General features: G+C 42.0%; 1 protein-coding gene across 1 annotated transcript in view; it reads right to left on the bottom strand.

The window, feature by feature from the left end:
• Nucleotides 1-14208: 14208 nt before the first annotated feature.
• ttc38 (tetratricopeptide repeat domain 38) overlaps nt 14209-16864 on the bottom strand; it is a 46366-nt gene continuing 43710 nt past the window's right edge. Inside the window, exon 14 of the mRNA XM_043709353.2 lies at nt 14209-16203. Within this exon, the coding sequence (XP_043565288.2) occupies nt 16110-16203 (94 nt within the window). The 3' untranslated portion in view covers nt 14209-16109. The remainder of the gene's footprint in view (nt 16204-16864) is intronic.

Here is a 16864-nt window from a genome sequence, read left to right as displayed (position 1 = left end):
AGAATCTCCTTTCTAACCCTGTCAATGTCATTGGTTACACCATGAACAACAAAAATCCCTTCCCTTCCACTTCAAGTTCCTCACCTGAGCCAAGGATTTGGTAAGGCAAATCAAGGCAGGACTTATAAACTTAATACTACTGTACTGGGAAGTGTTGCCAAACAAAGAGACCTTGGGGTGCAGGTTCATATTTCTTTGAAAGTGGAGTTTAGACAGGGTAGTGAAGAAGGTAGGAGAAAGTGACGGCTGCAGATGCTGGAGATCAGAATTGAGAGTATGGTGCTGGAAAAGCACAGCAGGTCAGGCAGCATCTGAGGACCAGGAGAATTGATATTTCGGGCAAAATGCTGCCTGATCTGCTGTGCCTTTCCAGCACCACACTCTTGGTAGTGAAGAAGGTGTTCGGTACACTTGCTTCTGTTGGTCAGTGCATTGAGTATAGGAGTTGGGACATTACGTTGCAGATGTACAGGACATTGATTAGGCCACTTTTGGAACACTGCATTCCCAATTCGAGTCTCCCTGCTATAGGAAAGATGTTGCTAAACTTGAAAGAGTTCAGAAAAGATTTGCAAGGATGTTGCTGGGATTGGAGCCTTTTAGCTTGTAAACTTTTCACTGTACTGATTTAAGTGCATGTGACAACAAAGGTAATTCTATATTCTAAATTGGAGAGGGTTCAGAATAGATTTAACTGGATCTTGCTGGGACTGAAGTGTTTGAATTATAAGGAGAGGCTGAATAGGCTTGGGCTATTTTCCCTGAAGGGTCAGCGGGTGAGGGGTCACCTTATTGAGATTTATAAAATCATGAGGGCATGGATAGGGTGAATAGCCAACGTCTTTTTCCCAGGATAGGGGAGTCCAAAACTAGAGGGCATTGGTTTAAGGTGAGAGGGGAAAGATTTAAAAGGGACCTAAGGGGCAACCTTTTCACACAGAGGGTGGTGCTTGTGTGGAATAAGCTGCCAGAGGAAATGGTGGAGGTTGGTACAATTATGACATTTAAAAGACATCTGAGTGGGTACATGAATACGAAGCGTTTAGAGGTTCGGCAGACCCAAGAGGAGGGACATCGAATCTACCTCCACCTCAGATCCCAAGACCCCTTCCAAAACACTCGCTATGACACCCCAATACCTACAAAGCTTGTGGCACGAGTAAGAATGCCAACATCTGTTTTACATTTGGGGCACATTGGAGACGCTCCTTTTTTATATTTCGCAAGCCACTCCGGTGTCAAATAAGCCCTGTGGAGAACCTTCAGTTACATAGCATGTGTCCTGTTATAAACCAAAATCTTCCTCACCTTCTCCCAAATATCTTCCCATGCCTCTGATGAGATCTCCATCCCCAATTCCTGAGTCCAGATCCCACACAACTGCTCAATGTTCTTTGAGACACTACCTCCTAGTAAATGGTAGAGGATACTGATCGAGAGAGTACCTGTGTACTGAAAGACTGTCCTCTCCACATCAGACTTATAGAGATTAACCAATAATGTAGTCTTTTTCTGTATAAAGTCCCTAATCTGAAAATAATGAAAGAGGTCCCTACTGGACAATTCATATTTCTGGCTCAGCTGATCAAAAGGTGTCATGACCTCCCAGAGCTTAAAGCTAGAATCTATCGATCATGACTGAAATCCTGGCATTCCTACTATGGGGGTAAAAAGGGAAGATTTATATAAATTCCCCTCACTTTGTTGCACCATTCTCCATGCTTTAACCGTGTTAAAGACAATCTGATTTATAGAGTCATAGAGATGTACAGCATGGAAACAGACCCTTTGGTCCAACCTGTCTATGCCGACCAGATATCCCAACCCAATCTAGTCCCACGTGCCAGCACCAGGCCCATATCCTTCCAAACCCTTCCTATTCATATACACATCCAAATGCCTCTTAAATGTTGCAATTGTACCAGCCTCCACCACCTCCTCTGGCAGCTCATTCCATACACGTACCACCCTCTGCGTGAAAAGGTTGCTCCTTAGGTCTCTTTTATATCTTTCCCCTCTCACCCTAAACCTATGCCCTCCAGTTCTGGACTCCCCGACCCCAGAAAAAAGACTTTGTCTATTTATCCTATCCATGCCCCTCATAATTTTGTAAACTTCTATAAGGTCACCCCTCAGCCTCCGACGCTCCAGGGAAAACAGCCCCAGACTGTTCAGCCTCTCCCTATAGCTCAAATCCTCCAACCCTGGCAACATGCTTGTAAATCTTTTCTGAACCCTTTCAAGTTTCACAACATCTTTCCGATAGGAAGGAGACCAGAATTGCATGCAATATTCCAACAGTGGCCTAACCAATGTCCTGTACAGCTGCAACGTGACCTCCCAACTCCTGTACTCAGTACTCTGACCAATAAAGGAAAGTATACCAAACGCCTTCTTCACTATCCTATCTACCTGTGACTCCACTTTCAAGGAGCTATGAACCTGCACTCTAAGATCTCTTTGTTCAACAACACTCTCTAGGACCTTACCATTATGTGTATAAGTCCTGCTAAGATTTGCTTTCCCAAAATGCAGCACCTTGCATTGAACTGAATTAAACTCCATCTGCCACTTCTCAGCCCATCGGCCCATCTGGTCCAGATCCTGTTTTAATCTGAGGTAACTCTCTTCGCTGTCCACTACACCTCCAATTTTGGTGTCATCTGCAAACTTACTAACTGTACCTCTTATACTCGCATCCAAATCATTTATGTAAATGACAAAAAGTAGAGGACCCAACACCAATCCTTGTGGCACTCCATTGGTCACAGGCCTCCACCCTGAAAAAAGTCCTTCCACCACCACCCTCTGTCTTCTACCTTTGACCCAGTTCTGTATCCAAAAGGCTAGTTCTCCCTGTATTCCTTGAGATCTAACCTTGCTAATCAGTCTCCCATGGGGAATCTTGTCGAACGCCTTACTGAAGTCCATATAGATCACATCTACTGCTCTGCTCTCATCAATCTGTTTTGTTACTTCAAAAAACTAAATCAAGTTTGTGAGACATGATTTCCCACACACAAAGCCATGAGGTCAGGCTCACCGGTCTGTAGTTCCCTGGCGTGTCTTTACCGCCCTTCTTAAACAGTGGCACCACGTTTGTCAACCTCCACTCTTCCGGCACCTCACCTGTGACTATCGATGATACAAATATCTCAGCAAGAGGCCCAGCAATCACTTCTCGAGCTTCCCACAGAGTTCTTGGGTACACCTGATCAGGTCCTGGGGATTTAGCCACCTTTAACCGTTTCAAGACAATCCAGCGCTTTCTCCTCTGTAATCTGGACATTTTGCAAGATGTCACCATCTATTTCCCTACAGTCTATATCTTCCATATCCTTTTCCACAGTAAATACTGATGCAAAATATTCATTTAGTATCTCCCCCATTTTCTGTGGCTCCACACAAAGGCCGCCTTGCTGATCTTTGAGGGGCCCTATTCCCTCCCTAGTTACCCTTTTTTCTTTAATATATTTGTAAAAACCCTTTGGATTCTCCTTAATTCTATTTGCTAATGCTATCTCATGTCCCCTTTTTGCCCTCCTGATTTCCCTCTTAAGTAAACTCGTACTTCCTTTATCCTCTTCTAAGGATTCACTTGATCTATCCTGTCTATACCTGACATATGCTTCCTTCTTTTTCTTAACCAAACCCTCAATTTCTTTAGTCATCCAGCATTCCCTATACCTACCAGCCTTCCCTTTCACCCTGACAGGAATATACTTTCTCTGGATTCTTGTTATCTCATTTCTGAAGGCTTCCCATTTCCCAGCCATCCCTTTACCTGCGAATATCTGCCTCCATTCATCTTTCGAAAGTTCTTGCCTAATACCGTCAAAATTGGCCTTTCTCCAATTTAGAACTTTAACTTTTAGGTCTGGTCTATCCTTTTCCATCACTATTTTAAAACTAATAGAATTATGGTCGCTGGCCCCAAAATGCTCCCCCACTGACACCTCTGTTACCTGCCCTGCATTATTTCCCAAGAGTAGGTCAAGTTTTGCACCTTTTCTCGTAGGTACATCCACATACTGAATCAGAAAATTGTCTTGTATGCACTTAAGAAATCCCTCTACATCTAAACCTTTAACACAATGGCAGTCCCAGTCGATGTTTGGAAAGTTAAAATCTCCTACCATAACCACCCTATTATTCTTACAGATAGCTGAGATCTCCTTACAAGTTTGTTTCTCTATTTCCCTCTGACTATTAGGAGGTCTATAATACAATCCCAATAAGGTGATCATCCCTTTCTTATTTCTCAGTTCCACCCAAATAACTTCCCTGGATGTATTTCCAGGAATATCATTCCTCAGCACAGTTGTAATGCTATCCCTTATCAAAAATGCCACTCCCCATCCTCTCTTGCCTCCCTTTCTATCCTTCCTGTCGCATATGTATCCTGGAACATTAAGCTGCCAGTCCTGCCCATCCCTGAGCCATGTTTCAGTAATTGCTATGATATCCCAGTCCCATGTTCCTAACCATGCTCTGAGTTCATCTGCCTTCCCTGTTAGGCCCCTTGCATTGAAATAAATGCAGTTTAATTTATTAGCCCTTGTCCCTGCCTGCCCTGACTGTTTGACTTACTTCTGTTCGTAACTGTACCAGTCTCAGAGCGATCTCTTTCCTCGCTATCTCCCTGGGTCCCACCCCCCCACCTTACTAGTTTAAATCCTCCCAAGCAGTTCTAGCAAATTTCCCTGCCAGTATATTAGTCCCCTTCCAATTTAGGTGCAATCTGTCCTTCTTGTACAGGTCACTTCTACCCCAAAAAAGATTCCAATGATCCAAAAATGTGAATCCTTCTCCCATACACCAGCTCCTCAGCCATGCATTCATCTGCTCTATCCTCCTATTCCTGCCCTCACTAGCTTGTAGCACCGGGAGTAATCCAGATATTACTACCCTTGAGAACCTCCTTTTTAAATTTCTGCCTAACTCTCTGTAATCTCCCTTCAGAGTCTCAACCTTTTCCCTTCCAATGTCGTTGGTTCCAATGTGGACAATGACCTCCTGCTTGCCCCTCTCCCCCGTAAGAACATTCTGCACCGTCTCTGAGACATCCTTGATCCTGGCACCAGGGAAACAACACACCATCCTGCTTTTTCCCTGCTGGCCACAGAAACGTCTGTCTGTACCTCGGACTACAGAATCCCCAAATACAATTGATCTCGTGAAAGCCGATGAATGCCTCGTTGCATTGGAGCCAGTCTCAATACCAGAATCTTGGCTGTTCGTGCTACATTCCCCTGAGAATCCATCACCCACTACTTTTTCCAAAACAGCATACCTGTTTGAAATGGGTATATCCACAAAAGACTCCTGCACTAGCTGCCTACCTCTCTTACCCTTCCTGGAGTTAACCCATCTATGTGACTGTATCTGAGACTTTCCCCCCTTCCTATAACTGCCAATCCATCACATACTGTAGCTGTTGCAAATTCCTCATCGCTTCTGTCTGTCTCTCCAACCAATCCACTCGATCTTATAAGATTCGCATCCAACAGATTTAAGGCTGGTATAATCCGCAGTAATCCTTAAACTCTCTTTAAACTCCCACATCTGACAAGAAGTACACATCATTCTACTAAAGGCCATTTTTGTTCCTTCACAATCTACAGACCCAGAAAATAACACCGTCTTTTCCTCTACAAAACACTACACCAGGTTAAATTAATAGCTATGGTTTATATTTTAAGTTTAATCAAAACACTTATCTCCAAAAACATATAATCAAGAAAGAACCTACTGTACTCACTAATACAGCTTTTCTCTTGGACAGACTTAAAATAACAATTAACTTATCTGATTCTGTGTTGTGAACTTCGCCCAAACTGGATCCTCCAAGATTAGTTGTGAAATTCACTGTTTGTTAATTTTCCCAGATGCACTCCGATGTCCAGCGATACATGAATTCAAAAACAGCAAAGGCAGTAACTGTGCAGGTTCTCTCTCTCTCTCTCTCTCTCTCTCTCTCTCCTGCACTGTCCTCACCATGTGCGTCCTTTGTCTGTTCTTCTCCCTTTTAAAACTGCTGTTGTTTTGACTTTTTTTTCCAAAGTTTTGCAATGCTCCATGATAGTCCTCATCTTGTCCTTAAACAACAATTAATGAGGGGGCATTTTGCCTGGGAGGCCTTGACGTCCAGCCAAATTGACCTCAGGTCGTGGCAAGCCCTATTAGTCACTTGGGATAATAGGGAACTTAATTGATCTTTCTTAAAATCTGGAAAGTTCACACCCCCCACCCCATTGCCTGTGGAAGCTGCTATTTAGCAAGCTTAATAAGAGGCTGCCTGTGACACCAGATGAAAGAGCCGAGCCAACTGTTAAGCCTCCATAGCGCTTGCCTCGGTAGCATCGAAGGGAGCATTCGCATGGGATATCATAAACAAGGAAGAACATTCATTTTAACCAGAGCTATTCTACCAAATGAAGGTATCAGAAGAGCCTCCCAAAGCTGAAGGCCCTGCCTTATCTTCTTCAGTAACTGCACAAAAATTAGCTTTATATTATTGATTAAAGGCCGGAGCAATAAAAATGCCTAAATACAGGAAACCTCGCTGTGACCACCTGAGAGGGAATCGGATTCCAACCCCAAGGTTGGGTACTCTGACAAGACTCCCCACAGGCATGGCCTCCGAATTCATAAAATTGATTTTATACCTGGAGAAAGAACCAAATAAATTCATCACTTTTATCAAATGGGGCACAGATATTGTCAAGTTAGTTAGAAAAAGAAGAATATCATCTGCATAAAGGGTGATTTTATGGCCCCCTGATCCCACCTCTGGAGCAACTATATTGGGGTCCTTCAGGATAGCCTCTGTCAACGGCTCAATCACTAATGTAAACAGCAACGGTGAAAGGTGGCACCCTTGTTGGCTGCCTTTACCAATATGATAATTTTCAGATCTCATTCTATTAGTGAGAACTGCTGCCTTAGGGTCGCTATATTATACTGCTACCCACCTGGTGAAGACTCACCCCCCCCCCCCCACCCCCCCACCCCCAAGACCAAACCGTTCCAGGACATAAAAGAGCTATGGCCACTCCACCTGGTCAAACACTTTCTCTGCATCCATGGAGACCACCAAACCCGGAATTGACCCCTGCTGGCATACCTGGACCAGATTCAGTACTCTTCTAACGTTGTTAGAGGACCTGTGACCCTTAACAAAACCTGTCTGGTCCTCCTTTACAATGGAGGGCAAGACCTTCTCTAGTCTCAACGCCAGCATTTTCGACAAAGTTTTGAAATCCAAGTTTAATAGCGATATGGGCCAGTACGAAGCACAATCCTTGGAGCTTTCCTGCTCTTGAGAATAAGGGAGATATTAGCTTCTCTCAGAGAGAATGGGAGGCAGTCCTGACTGTATGAATAATTGTACACATCCAACATTGGCCTGGTCAACATGTTTAATAAACTCCTTATAAAACTCGCTCAAAAGTATCTTCTTTTTCTTAATCGGTGAATGGCTCCCCTTAATATTCCAGGTGCACCATTTAAATGGGCAAATAGCCATAGCCATCCAAGATAGCCCATAACCCCCCCAAAAGGTTATAATGCACTGAGTGAAAACAGAATAAGATTCGTATAAACTAGAAAACACAACTACAAAATCTACCAGAGCAAAACTTCTAAAAACTATTTCTATAATGAACCAACACATAAAACAATAAGAGGAGACTTCTTCCTTGCCCACAGAGGGCACTCACACTACCCACTAACCCCCTCCATGGCTCCTTCAAGCTGAAGCTGTGCCCCAAACCCAGGGAAAACAAAGTAAAGAAAAACATGGACATTGTGACAAGAAACTTCGAAGGGGGTATTCAACCCGTCCCACCCGTACTTTGGCCCCAGTCAGTATTGATTGAAAAAACCCAAACCCCACCCCATCCTAGACCAAGAAAGAGAAATGAAAAGGGAATAATAGAAAAAAGACAATGGGAGAGAAGAAGGGAAAAGAAAAAAGAACCCCATCATATTAAAAGAGCAAAACCAAGTGAACAAGGTAAACAACAGAGAAAACAAAGAAAACACTATTGTCCATATTATTTGAACAACCAGTCTATTTTAAAGTGCCCCGGAGGTCCTTTGCCTTTTCTGATGAATCAAAATTATATACGGACTCTCTGTGGCTGAAACATAACACTGCCGGATATCTTACAGAGTACTGAATATTCAAGTCTCTCAGCCTTTTCTTTACCTTCCTCTTGCAGATCACAGCTGCAGAAAAATCCTGGAAAAACATAATCTTTGATCCCTTGTATATCAGGGCCAGTGGATCCTTCCTCAGTGCTCTAGAGGCTTCCAACATCATTTGCTTATCTATATAGTGCTGGAGTCATTCTAGGACCGGGTGGGGGCGCTGGTCCAATTCAGGCCTGTGCACTGTGACCTGGTGGGCCTGCTCAACTTGTGCCTGGCCCGCCTCCACCTCCACCTCCAAGAACTGCTGGAGCCATTGCTCCACAAAGCTGATTAGCTGGCCTCCTTCCTCCCCATTCTGGCAGCCGGATGAGATGGATGTTCTTCTCACGGCCTCAATTTTTGAGGTCATTGACCTATTCCAATAAGGTGCGTACCTGCTCTCCATGGCCTGAATCCGACCTGCCGATGATTCTGCTGAGATTTCAGAAACTGCAGTCCATTGCACCACCTCCTCCACTCGCTGCCTGAGACGCTGGATCTCATGCTCATGCTTTTGCTGCATGGCTGAGATCCGTTCCAACCTGGTCCTCCATCACTAAATCAATCTTCTATTGGAGTTTCAGGAACTCTGAGACCAGGCTCCTCTGCGCAGTTAAGTTCACAGGAACATTGGCAGAGGCTGACGCTACAGCCATGGGCATGTCAGTTGCTGCAGGGGGGTGCCCTGCTTGTTGCAATCCTCGCAGCCCTTTTCCCTTAGACATCTTCCTTGATGAATTAAACAAATACACAGCAGTTCTGGGGACCCAAGACTGCCTATCTTTGCCGCAATAGCTAAAAAAGGGAAGGTAAATGCACTACCTTGCCCGGGTTATAGTGCAGAGCTCAGCAGGGCAGACCTTCTTGATCACCGCCATCTTGGATCTCCGTGCCACCAGTTTCTCATCAACCTATTTTTAATGAGGAAAAAAAACTGAAGACCTTACTATCACTTTAAAGACTAGAAATGTCCAGATATCTTATTCACCAATCAACTGTCTTCCTTGCAGTTACATCATATTGTGGTTCATGACATCATGCCATTGCTGGCAGGCCTCTTGGTCTGTGCCTTTTATCCTCTCCTGCTCACTTATTTCTCTGGGGACTTTACTTCTTGCAGTAAATCTTATTTAAAGCACTTTCATCCCTCTCAGCACCAAATTCCAACTTTGAATGAAATTCTTAGTTGATCTCTGTCTCACTCAGACAAATACTCCTTCACTCTGACCGTGCTTTACTGACCATGTGCTTAAAAATCCCTTTCTTATGATTTGATGGTTACCTTTTAGCTTTGCTTCCCGCCACCTCATTGCCTTCATCACCTCATTCGACTGTTCGATAATTGCCACTTATCTGTTGGCTGCATTTCTGATTCTTAATTATTATTTTAATTATTAAATATAAACTATTTTAACTTATTCAATAGCTATTCATTCTACATCAGAATCTGACTTTTACTCCACATTTGAAACCGAAAAAAGATCGACTGGTTTAATTTTCACTTTGAACCACATTCCTAGATATACTCACAGCCTCAGTCTCTGAAAGGAACATGTACACTGCTTTTCTAAATGAGCTTGTTTCTGTCTCTGACCTCCCTTTGTTACATGGGAGGTCAGAGACAGACAACCAAATTAAATCAGTCTCCTTATCCCTGCATTTGCCACACAATAAAATTAAAGCATTTGAATAACCAATATCAGGCTTTGTGAGTAATCAATACCAGACACCAGATTTATAAATTCAGCAAAGGACAACAATTTATTAATAGTGCAGTAGCCAAAGTGGAACAAAGTTAAATAACAAGGTAATATAATTTATGATTTAAAACCGATCATCTTTGATTCTAGCCCCCACTCACACACAGACAGACAGGCTGACACAACTAAGGAATTAATTAAAGCAAATGAAGGAAAAGTAACTGGAAGGTTCACTTAAGTAGTTTCCATGATGCATAGTTGCACAGGCACATGGGATTGTATTTTACTTGCTTTCTGAAGACACTGGTCAGTGCAAATAGCTTCCAGTGGTCTCCGAGGAATATTAGTTTAATTCTTGTAACTGGCATTCTGTTCTCTGAACTTTCAATAAATTGATAACGGAAGGATTACCCGAAAGCAAACACATCTCCTTGTAGCTTTAGCAGAGATTACCTTTCTGAGCAATTTGTGCCTCATGCTTTAATAATTTTCCTTATTCAAATTTAACATCATTGCTTCAGTTTGAATAACCTCACTTTCAAACATCATATAAATTCTACCATCTTGTGGTCACTCATCCCTAAAGGCTCTTTTGCAACAAAAGTTTACTCACATAATGTGATATCTAAAATAGCCTATCTTCTAGATGGCTCCTCAATATAATGCTCTGGAAAACCATCCTGAACACACTCCAGAAACACACCTTCCACAATTTTAATGCTCAACTGGTTTCTTTCTTAAATATTTTTATTGAGAAAAATGATTTTTTTTAATAAATTTACAAAATTACAACAATAAACCAACATTACTCTATAAAAAAGAAATTTTTAAAAAATCAGTGATAAAGAACAAAACAAACAAAAACTATACTAATGTACAAGATAGACAGCCCAGGAGAAGTAATAAATAAATAACACCACTCAGCGCAACGAAACAATAGCTCCCGACCTTTGACACTGTTGAATTTTACACACGCATTTATTCAAAATTCTTCCTCTTGGGGTACCAAGCTCGCTAATCAGATTGCCATGGCTACACAAAAGCCCTAATTAAAATGGCAGACAAATCTGCATCTAGGTAATCCAAAATGGTTTGCCAAGTCTTACAGAAGTTCAGTTTTTTGCTGCACCATATTTGTGAGAAAGTCCACGGGGATATGTTCCATGATTAGCTTATGCCAACTCGACAGGCCCGGGTGCTTTTCGGACATCCAATACATCAAAATGTGCTATTCTCATGCAGAAAGTAAGGATATTAAAAAGTTTTCTCCCGTAAGTATCTAAAGAAGATAAATTGGACAGGCCCAGGAGAAGAGAGATTGGGTCCATCTTAACTTCGGTCCCCAAGACCCTCCCTACTACTCTTGCCACAGCACTCCAGTATATACAAAGCCTGTGGCAGGATTGAGAGTACCAGTACTTATTTTACACTTGGGGCACACTGAGGATACACCCACCTTAAATTTCGAGAGACGATCTGAGGCTAGATGGACCCTGTGAAGTATCTCCAGCTGCATGGCATGGGTCCTATTACAAATCAAAATCTTTCTCGCATTTTCACAAATATCCTCCCATATCTCAGAGAAGATCTCCCCAACCCCAACAGATAGAGTCATAGAGATATACAGCATGGAAACAGACCCTTTGGTCCAACCCGTCCATGCCGACCAGATATCCCAACCCAATCTAGTCACACCTGCCAGCACCCGGCCCATATCCCTCCAAACCCTTCCTATTCATATACCCATCCAAATGCCTCTTAAATGTTGCAATTGTACCAGCCTCCACCACTTCCTCTGGCAGCTCATTCCATACACGTACCATCCTCTGTGTGAAAAAGTTGCCCCTAGGTCTCTTTTATATCTTTCCCCTCTCACCCTAAACCTATGCCCTCTAGTTCTGGACTCCCAAACCCAGGGAAAAGACTTTGTCTATTTATCCTATCCATGCCCCTCATAATTTCGTAAACCTCTATAAGGTCACCCTTCAGCCCCCGACGCTCCACGAAAAACAACCCCAGCCTGTTCAGCCTCTCCCTGTAGCTCAGATCCTCCAATCATGGCAACATCCTTGTAAATCTTTTCTGAACCCTTTCAAGTTTCACAACGCCTTTCCGATAGGAAGGAGACCAGAATTGCATACAATATTCCAACAGTGGCCTAACCAATGTCCTGTACAGCCACAACATGACCTCCCAACTCCTGTACTCAATACTCTGACCAATAAAGGAAAGCATACCAAACACCTTCTTCACTATCCTATCTACCTGTGACTCTGCTTTCAAGGAGCTATGAACCTGCACTCTAAGGTCTCTTTGTTCAGCAACACTCCCTCAGACCTTACCATTAAGTGTATAAGTCCTGCTAAGGTTTGCTTTCCCAAAATGCATGCTCTTGGCATGAAGCACCCTCTTCTCTGTATCGGGTCTGTAGGAGTTAGTCAAAAGCGTAGTTCCTTAATCTGGAAAAAATGAAAAAGGTCTCTGTTAGATAATCCATACTTGTGGCTTATTTGGCCAAAGGACATCATTGTTTCACCCTCAAAGAAGATTCCCCTAGCTGCCCAGAGTTTAAACCCGGGGTCCATTATCCCTGGCTGGAACCCCGGCATACCAACTATTAGGCTACGAAAAGAAGTTTTAGATATATTATCCTCACTCTGCTGCATTGCCCTCCACACTTTGACAGTATTAATAATTATTGGATTACGAAGTATTCTGCAACTGTCTTCATTTATCTAAGAACAACAGGCTAATAAGAGTACACTTTGCATGGGAAGCCTCAATATCCAACCATATTGATGCTGGGTCTTCACAAGCCCGCTCAACGGGTTTACCCAGTCTATACACAGAATGAAGTAACCCATGATTACTGTGTTCTCTAAGTACGCTTCTCTCATCTCCTGATTAATATCATGCCGCACACTGTCATGACTATTTGATGGCCTATAATTACCTCCAACCAACGTTTGCTGCCCCTTGCTGTTTTAGTCCTGTCTAGTTTCTACATGCTGTTCTTCTGATCCAAGATTCTTCCTTACTACTGTAACAATTCCTTCCTTAATTATCAGTGCAATTCCACCTTGTCTTTTCTTCTTGATTATTCTTGAACTTGCAGTTTCACGGTACAGCCATGTTTCTATAATAGCAATTAGATCATACCCATTTATCTTTATTTGTGCCCTTAGGTCATTTATCTTGCTGTAAATGCTGCATGTATTTAGTAGTGTCCTTAATTTTGTCCTTTTGATATTAAATCCACATTGAAAGCATTTTTGATGTCAAACATTGTCTCTCCTATATTTTAATTTCCCTAGCAGTTTTTCTATTTCTGGTAACTTCACTTTCATTAAACTTGGTTACCCGTCAAGTTCCCAATCTCCTGACAGGCTAGTTTAATCTGTTCCAACTACACCATCAAATCTGTGTTTACTTCTGGATTCTCTGAAGCTCAAACTGTGATGGATTATGTGCATGTGGCCCTCAAAGCTCCACTGGGCTAATCAGATCCTGCAAGTGTGAGACTGCTATCCTGGGAGTAATGACTCTCAGCTACCACGGTGTTCTGTCGACCAGAGCCATTACAGAGTAGACTTTTTGAAGATAGAGAATACTGGGTGAAGATATGCCTGGTGAGAAAAGCATGAACATAGGCTGAGATGCATTACAATCATATCCTACATTTTACCAGGGCTATTACTGGATAGACCGTTCTGGCAAGGATCCTGAAACAAACACATCCAGCACAATAGTCCAGAAAAGGGAAAAATATTCTCATCTTTTGCAACTTCAGTGCCTAATATGGACACTGCCTTCTTCAAAGCGTGCTTTCGTAAAACATGGAGTTGTCACCACTCCTGTACCACTGTGCTTTTAAATGGCCAACAATGACCAACTTTAAGCTCACAATAGTCCACTCCTGTTCACATCACCCCCACACATGCAACTGAGTGCGGAGGCTCCATTCCCAGCTCTCATTGGCCAGCCTTCTCATCAGGAAGCCAGTAATTTCTGGTTCACACTTGAATCTCCATGCTGATACAGGGAAGGAAAAATAAGTGAGAATACTGCACACTTCCCATTCTATCTCCTTCATCCTGTCAGCCACCACTAAATTCATTCAATTTGGTTTCTCTCCCCATGGCAACCAGATTGTATGTGAAAACTGTGCCCACCTCTTGAAACCATTGTACATTAAAATGTGTTGAATGAATGCTTTGTGGCAAAGCCTGAAGATGAATACTAACATCAGTTAGGAGCAAGTTGGATCTAAATCCAAAATTCGACAGTTAAAAAGCAAGTGCTTTAGCCACAGTGAGTTTTTAAAAATAGGTTTAATGAGGAAGGGTTAGCAAAAATCATGATTTCCAAAAGGAATATAATTTTGTTCAATTGTACAAAAACAAACTTACACATGAAAAAGTTTTCGTAGATATTCTTCATTCATATTTATGTCAAAGCAAATTGGTTATAAAGCTAGAACTTCTGACAGCATATAAAATGACACATTTGTACTGGTGTTTGTAGAATTAACATGATAGGAATTCTAAACAATATGAATCAGAATACATTTAAAATGTGATACAAAATATTTCAAGATCTTTATAGTCATAGAGTCAGACAGCCTGGAAACAGACCCTTCAGTCCATGCCAACCATAATCCGAAACTAGTCCCACCCGTGTTTGGCCTGTATCCCTCCAAACGTTTCTTATTCATGTACTTATCCAAGTATCTTTTAAGCGTAGTAACCCACTAACTGTACCTACATCCACCCCGTGCTTTTAAAGTTCATTCCATGCGTGTAAAAAAACTCTATTAAATTTTTCTCCTTTTACCTGAAAAATATGCCCCCTAGTCTTGAAATCCCCATCCAAAGGAAAAGACACCTACCATTCACCTTATCTGTACCCCTCATGATTTTACAAACCTCTACAGAGTCACCCTTATAGGTCATGTCGCGGCAGGACATAGGTGAGGCCACTTGTAGAATACTGCGTACACTTCTCGTCGCCCTTCTATAGGAAGGATGTTGTTAAATTTGAGAGGGTGCAGAAAAGATTTACAAGGGTGTTGCCAGGACAGGAGGGTTTGAGTTACAGGGAGAGGCTGAATAGGCTGGATCTTTCTTCCCTGCAGCGTCAGAGGCTGAGGGGTGACATTATAGATGTCTATAAAATCACAGGGTGCCTAGATAGGATGAATAGCCAAGGTGTTTTTCCTGGATGTGGGGAATCCAAAATGAGAGAGCATATTTTTAAGATGAGAGGGGAAAAATTTTAAAAGAACCTGAGGAGTAACTTTTTCACACAAAATATGGTGCATGTAGGACACGACCTGCCAGAGGAAATGGCGGAAGTTGGTGCAACTACAACATTTAAAAAGCATCTGGATGGGCATATGATTAGGAAGTGTTTAGAGGGATATGGGCCAAATGCTGGCTAATGGGACCAGGACAGATCAGGATATCTGGTCGGAATGGATGAGTTGGATCGAAGAATCTGTTTCTGTGCTGTATGACTGTATAAATAAGACACAAGAGGCATGATTTTATCCTATGCTTAAAATAGTCCCCAGAACAAATAGCAGCAAACTGAAACTTATTTTTGAGCTGAACAGCCAAAGTAAAAAATAAAGGAGCCAAGCAGAATTTAATTTTGAAATTGGACACAGAGGACTAATGAAAAATACAATTAAATTCTTGATAGGAACTGGAAGGGGTCCAGATAGAGGAGTGATGTAAACAAAGAAATGCTAGACTGGAATCTTAGTTTTTGGAACAGAATCTTGTTGTTGCTGAGCAGTTACAGGCCCAGAAATACATTGAAAGCACAAAACCGATAGAGTGAATCACAGGCTTGAGTCAATATCATATTTTACACTCAAAAGGGGAGCATAAGTACGAAGCTTTCATGCTGAATCTGCAACATTACTCAAGGAGATGAAATGCGTAATTAGTAATCTAATGGCAAATTATTTTTTAAATCCATAATTGGGTTGTCTTACCACTGTTCTCATCGAAGTATTTTGTTTTTAACATCCATATTCTATCCATTCTCCTTCCCATCATTTTTCCCTGATACCCTCTTCCTGCCTTTTTTCTCCCCTGTTCCAATCACTCCCTCCCTTAATTATAATCCCTATAATTATTAACTAATGGTTATTAAAGCAAGTTAAAGTAATTCTCCCATTTGTATTGAATATGTCTTAATCTTGATTCAGTCCACATTATGCAGTGCTGTGGCTTTGCGAATCAGCCTTTCAGTCATTGGGGAGTTTGGTCGAAAAGCATCTCGCTCCAGGACGAGGCATCTATTGGTGAAAGAAAAACATTAAAAACCTAGAAAATTACAAGAAAGTAGTCATGAAGTTTAGAGGGAATAAATACAGATCCAAGTTCTACTTCACGTGAATGCTCTGAAATTGAATAATTAAATAATAATGTACTTAGCATACTCATCTGAACTGGACCAACACCTCTGCTAAATCATTAAGACAATTTCAAGTCTGTTAAGTATTCAATGCTACTCCTCCCAGATGAATTTCAGAATTCATTTGTTTAATCCCCTGCATTTTCTGATAGTAGTGTGGTTTTCAGGATGATAATTCTAGTTTTTATATTCTTGAAATATTCTTGATGGTGAGCTCCTTAGGTATATGTATACCCACAGTCCTGTAAGGAAAAGGATTACAGGATTTCTGCTGATCCTGTGAATATAGTTTCAAATCAGGATAGTGAGGCAAGATGGGGAACTTTTAGGCTGTGGTGTTCCTCTGCTTGTGTTACCCTTACCTTCAATATGGTATAGATCCCAAGTTTGGAAGTTGCCCTTTATAGATAGTGGACAGGCTTTGAGAAGTCAGAAGTGAAGTTACTCAAAGCAGAATTCCTCGCATCTTGCAGCCTTAGTGCACCATTGATTATTGTGATTTCCGGGTAATAGGGAATAGCAAAGTGAACTGTGTTTTTTAG

This window comes from Chiloscyllium plagiosum, unplaced genomic scaffold (assembly GCF_037043375.1).
Source record: "Chiloscyllium plagiosum isolate Xiang-an unplaced genomic scaffold, Cpla_swu_hap1 HiC_scaffold_19, whole genome shotgun sequence".
NCBI lineage: Eukaryota > Metazoa > Chordata > Chondrichthyes > Orectolobiformes > Hemiscylliidae > Chiloscyllium > Chiloscyllium plagiosum.
The sequence above is the reverse complement of the archived record's forward strand: the minus strand, read 5'-3'. Positions and strand labels throughout refer to the sequence as shown.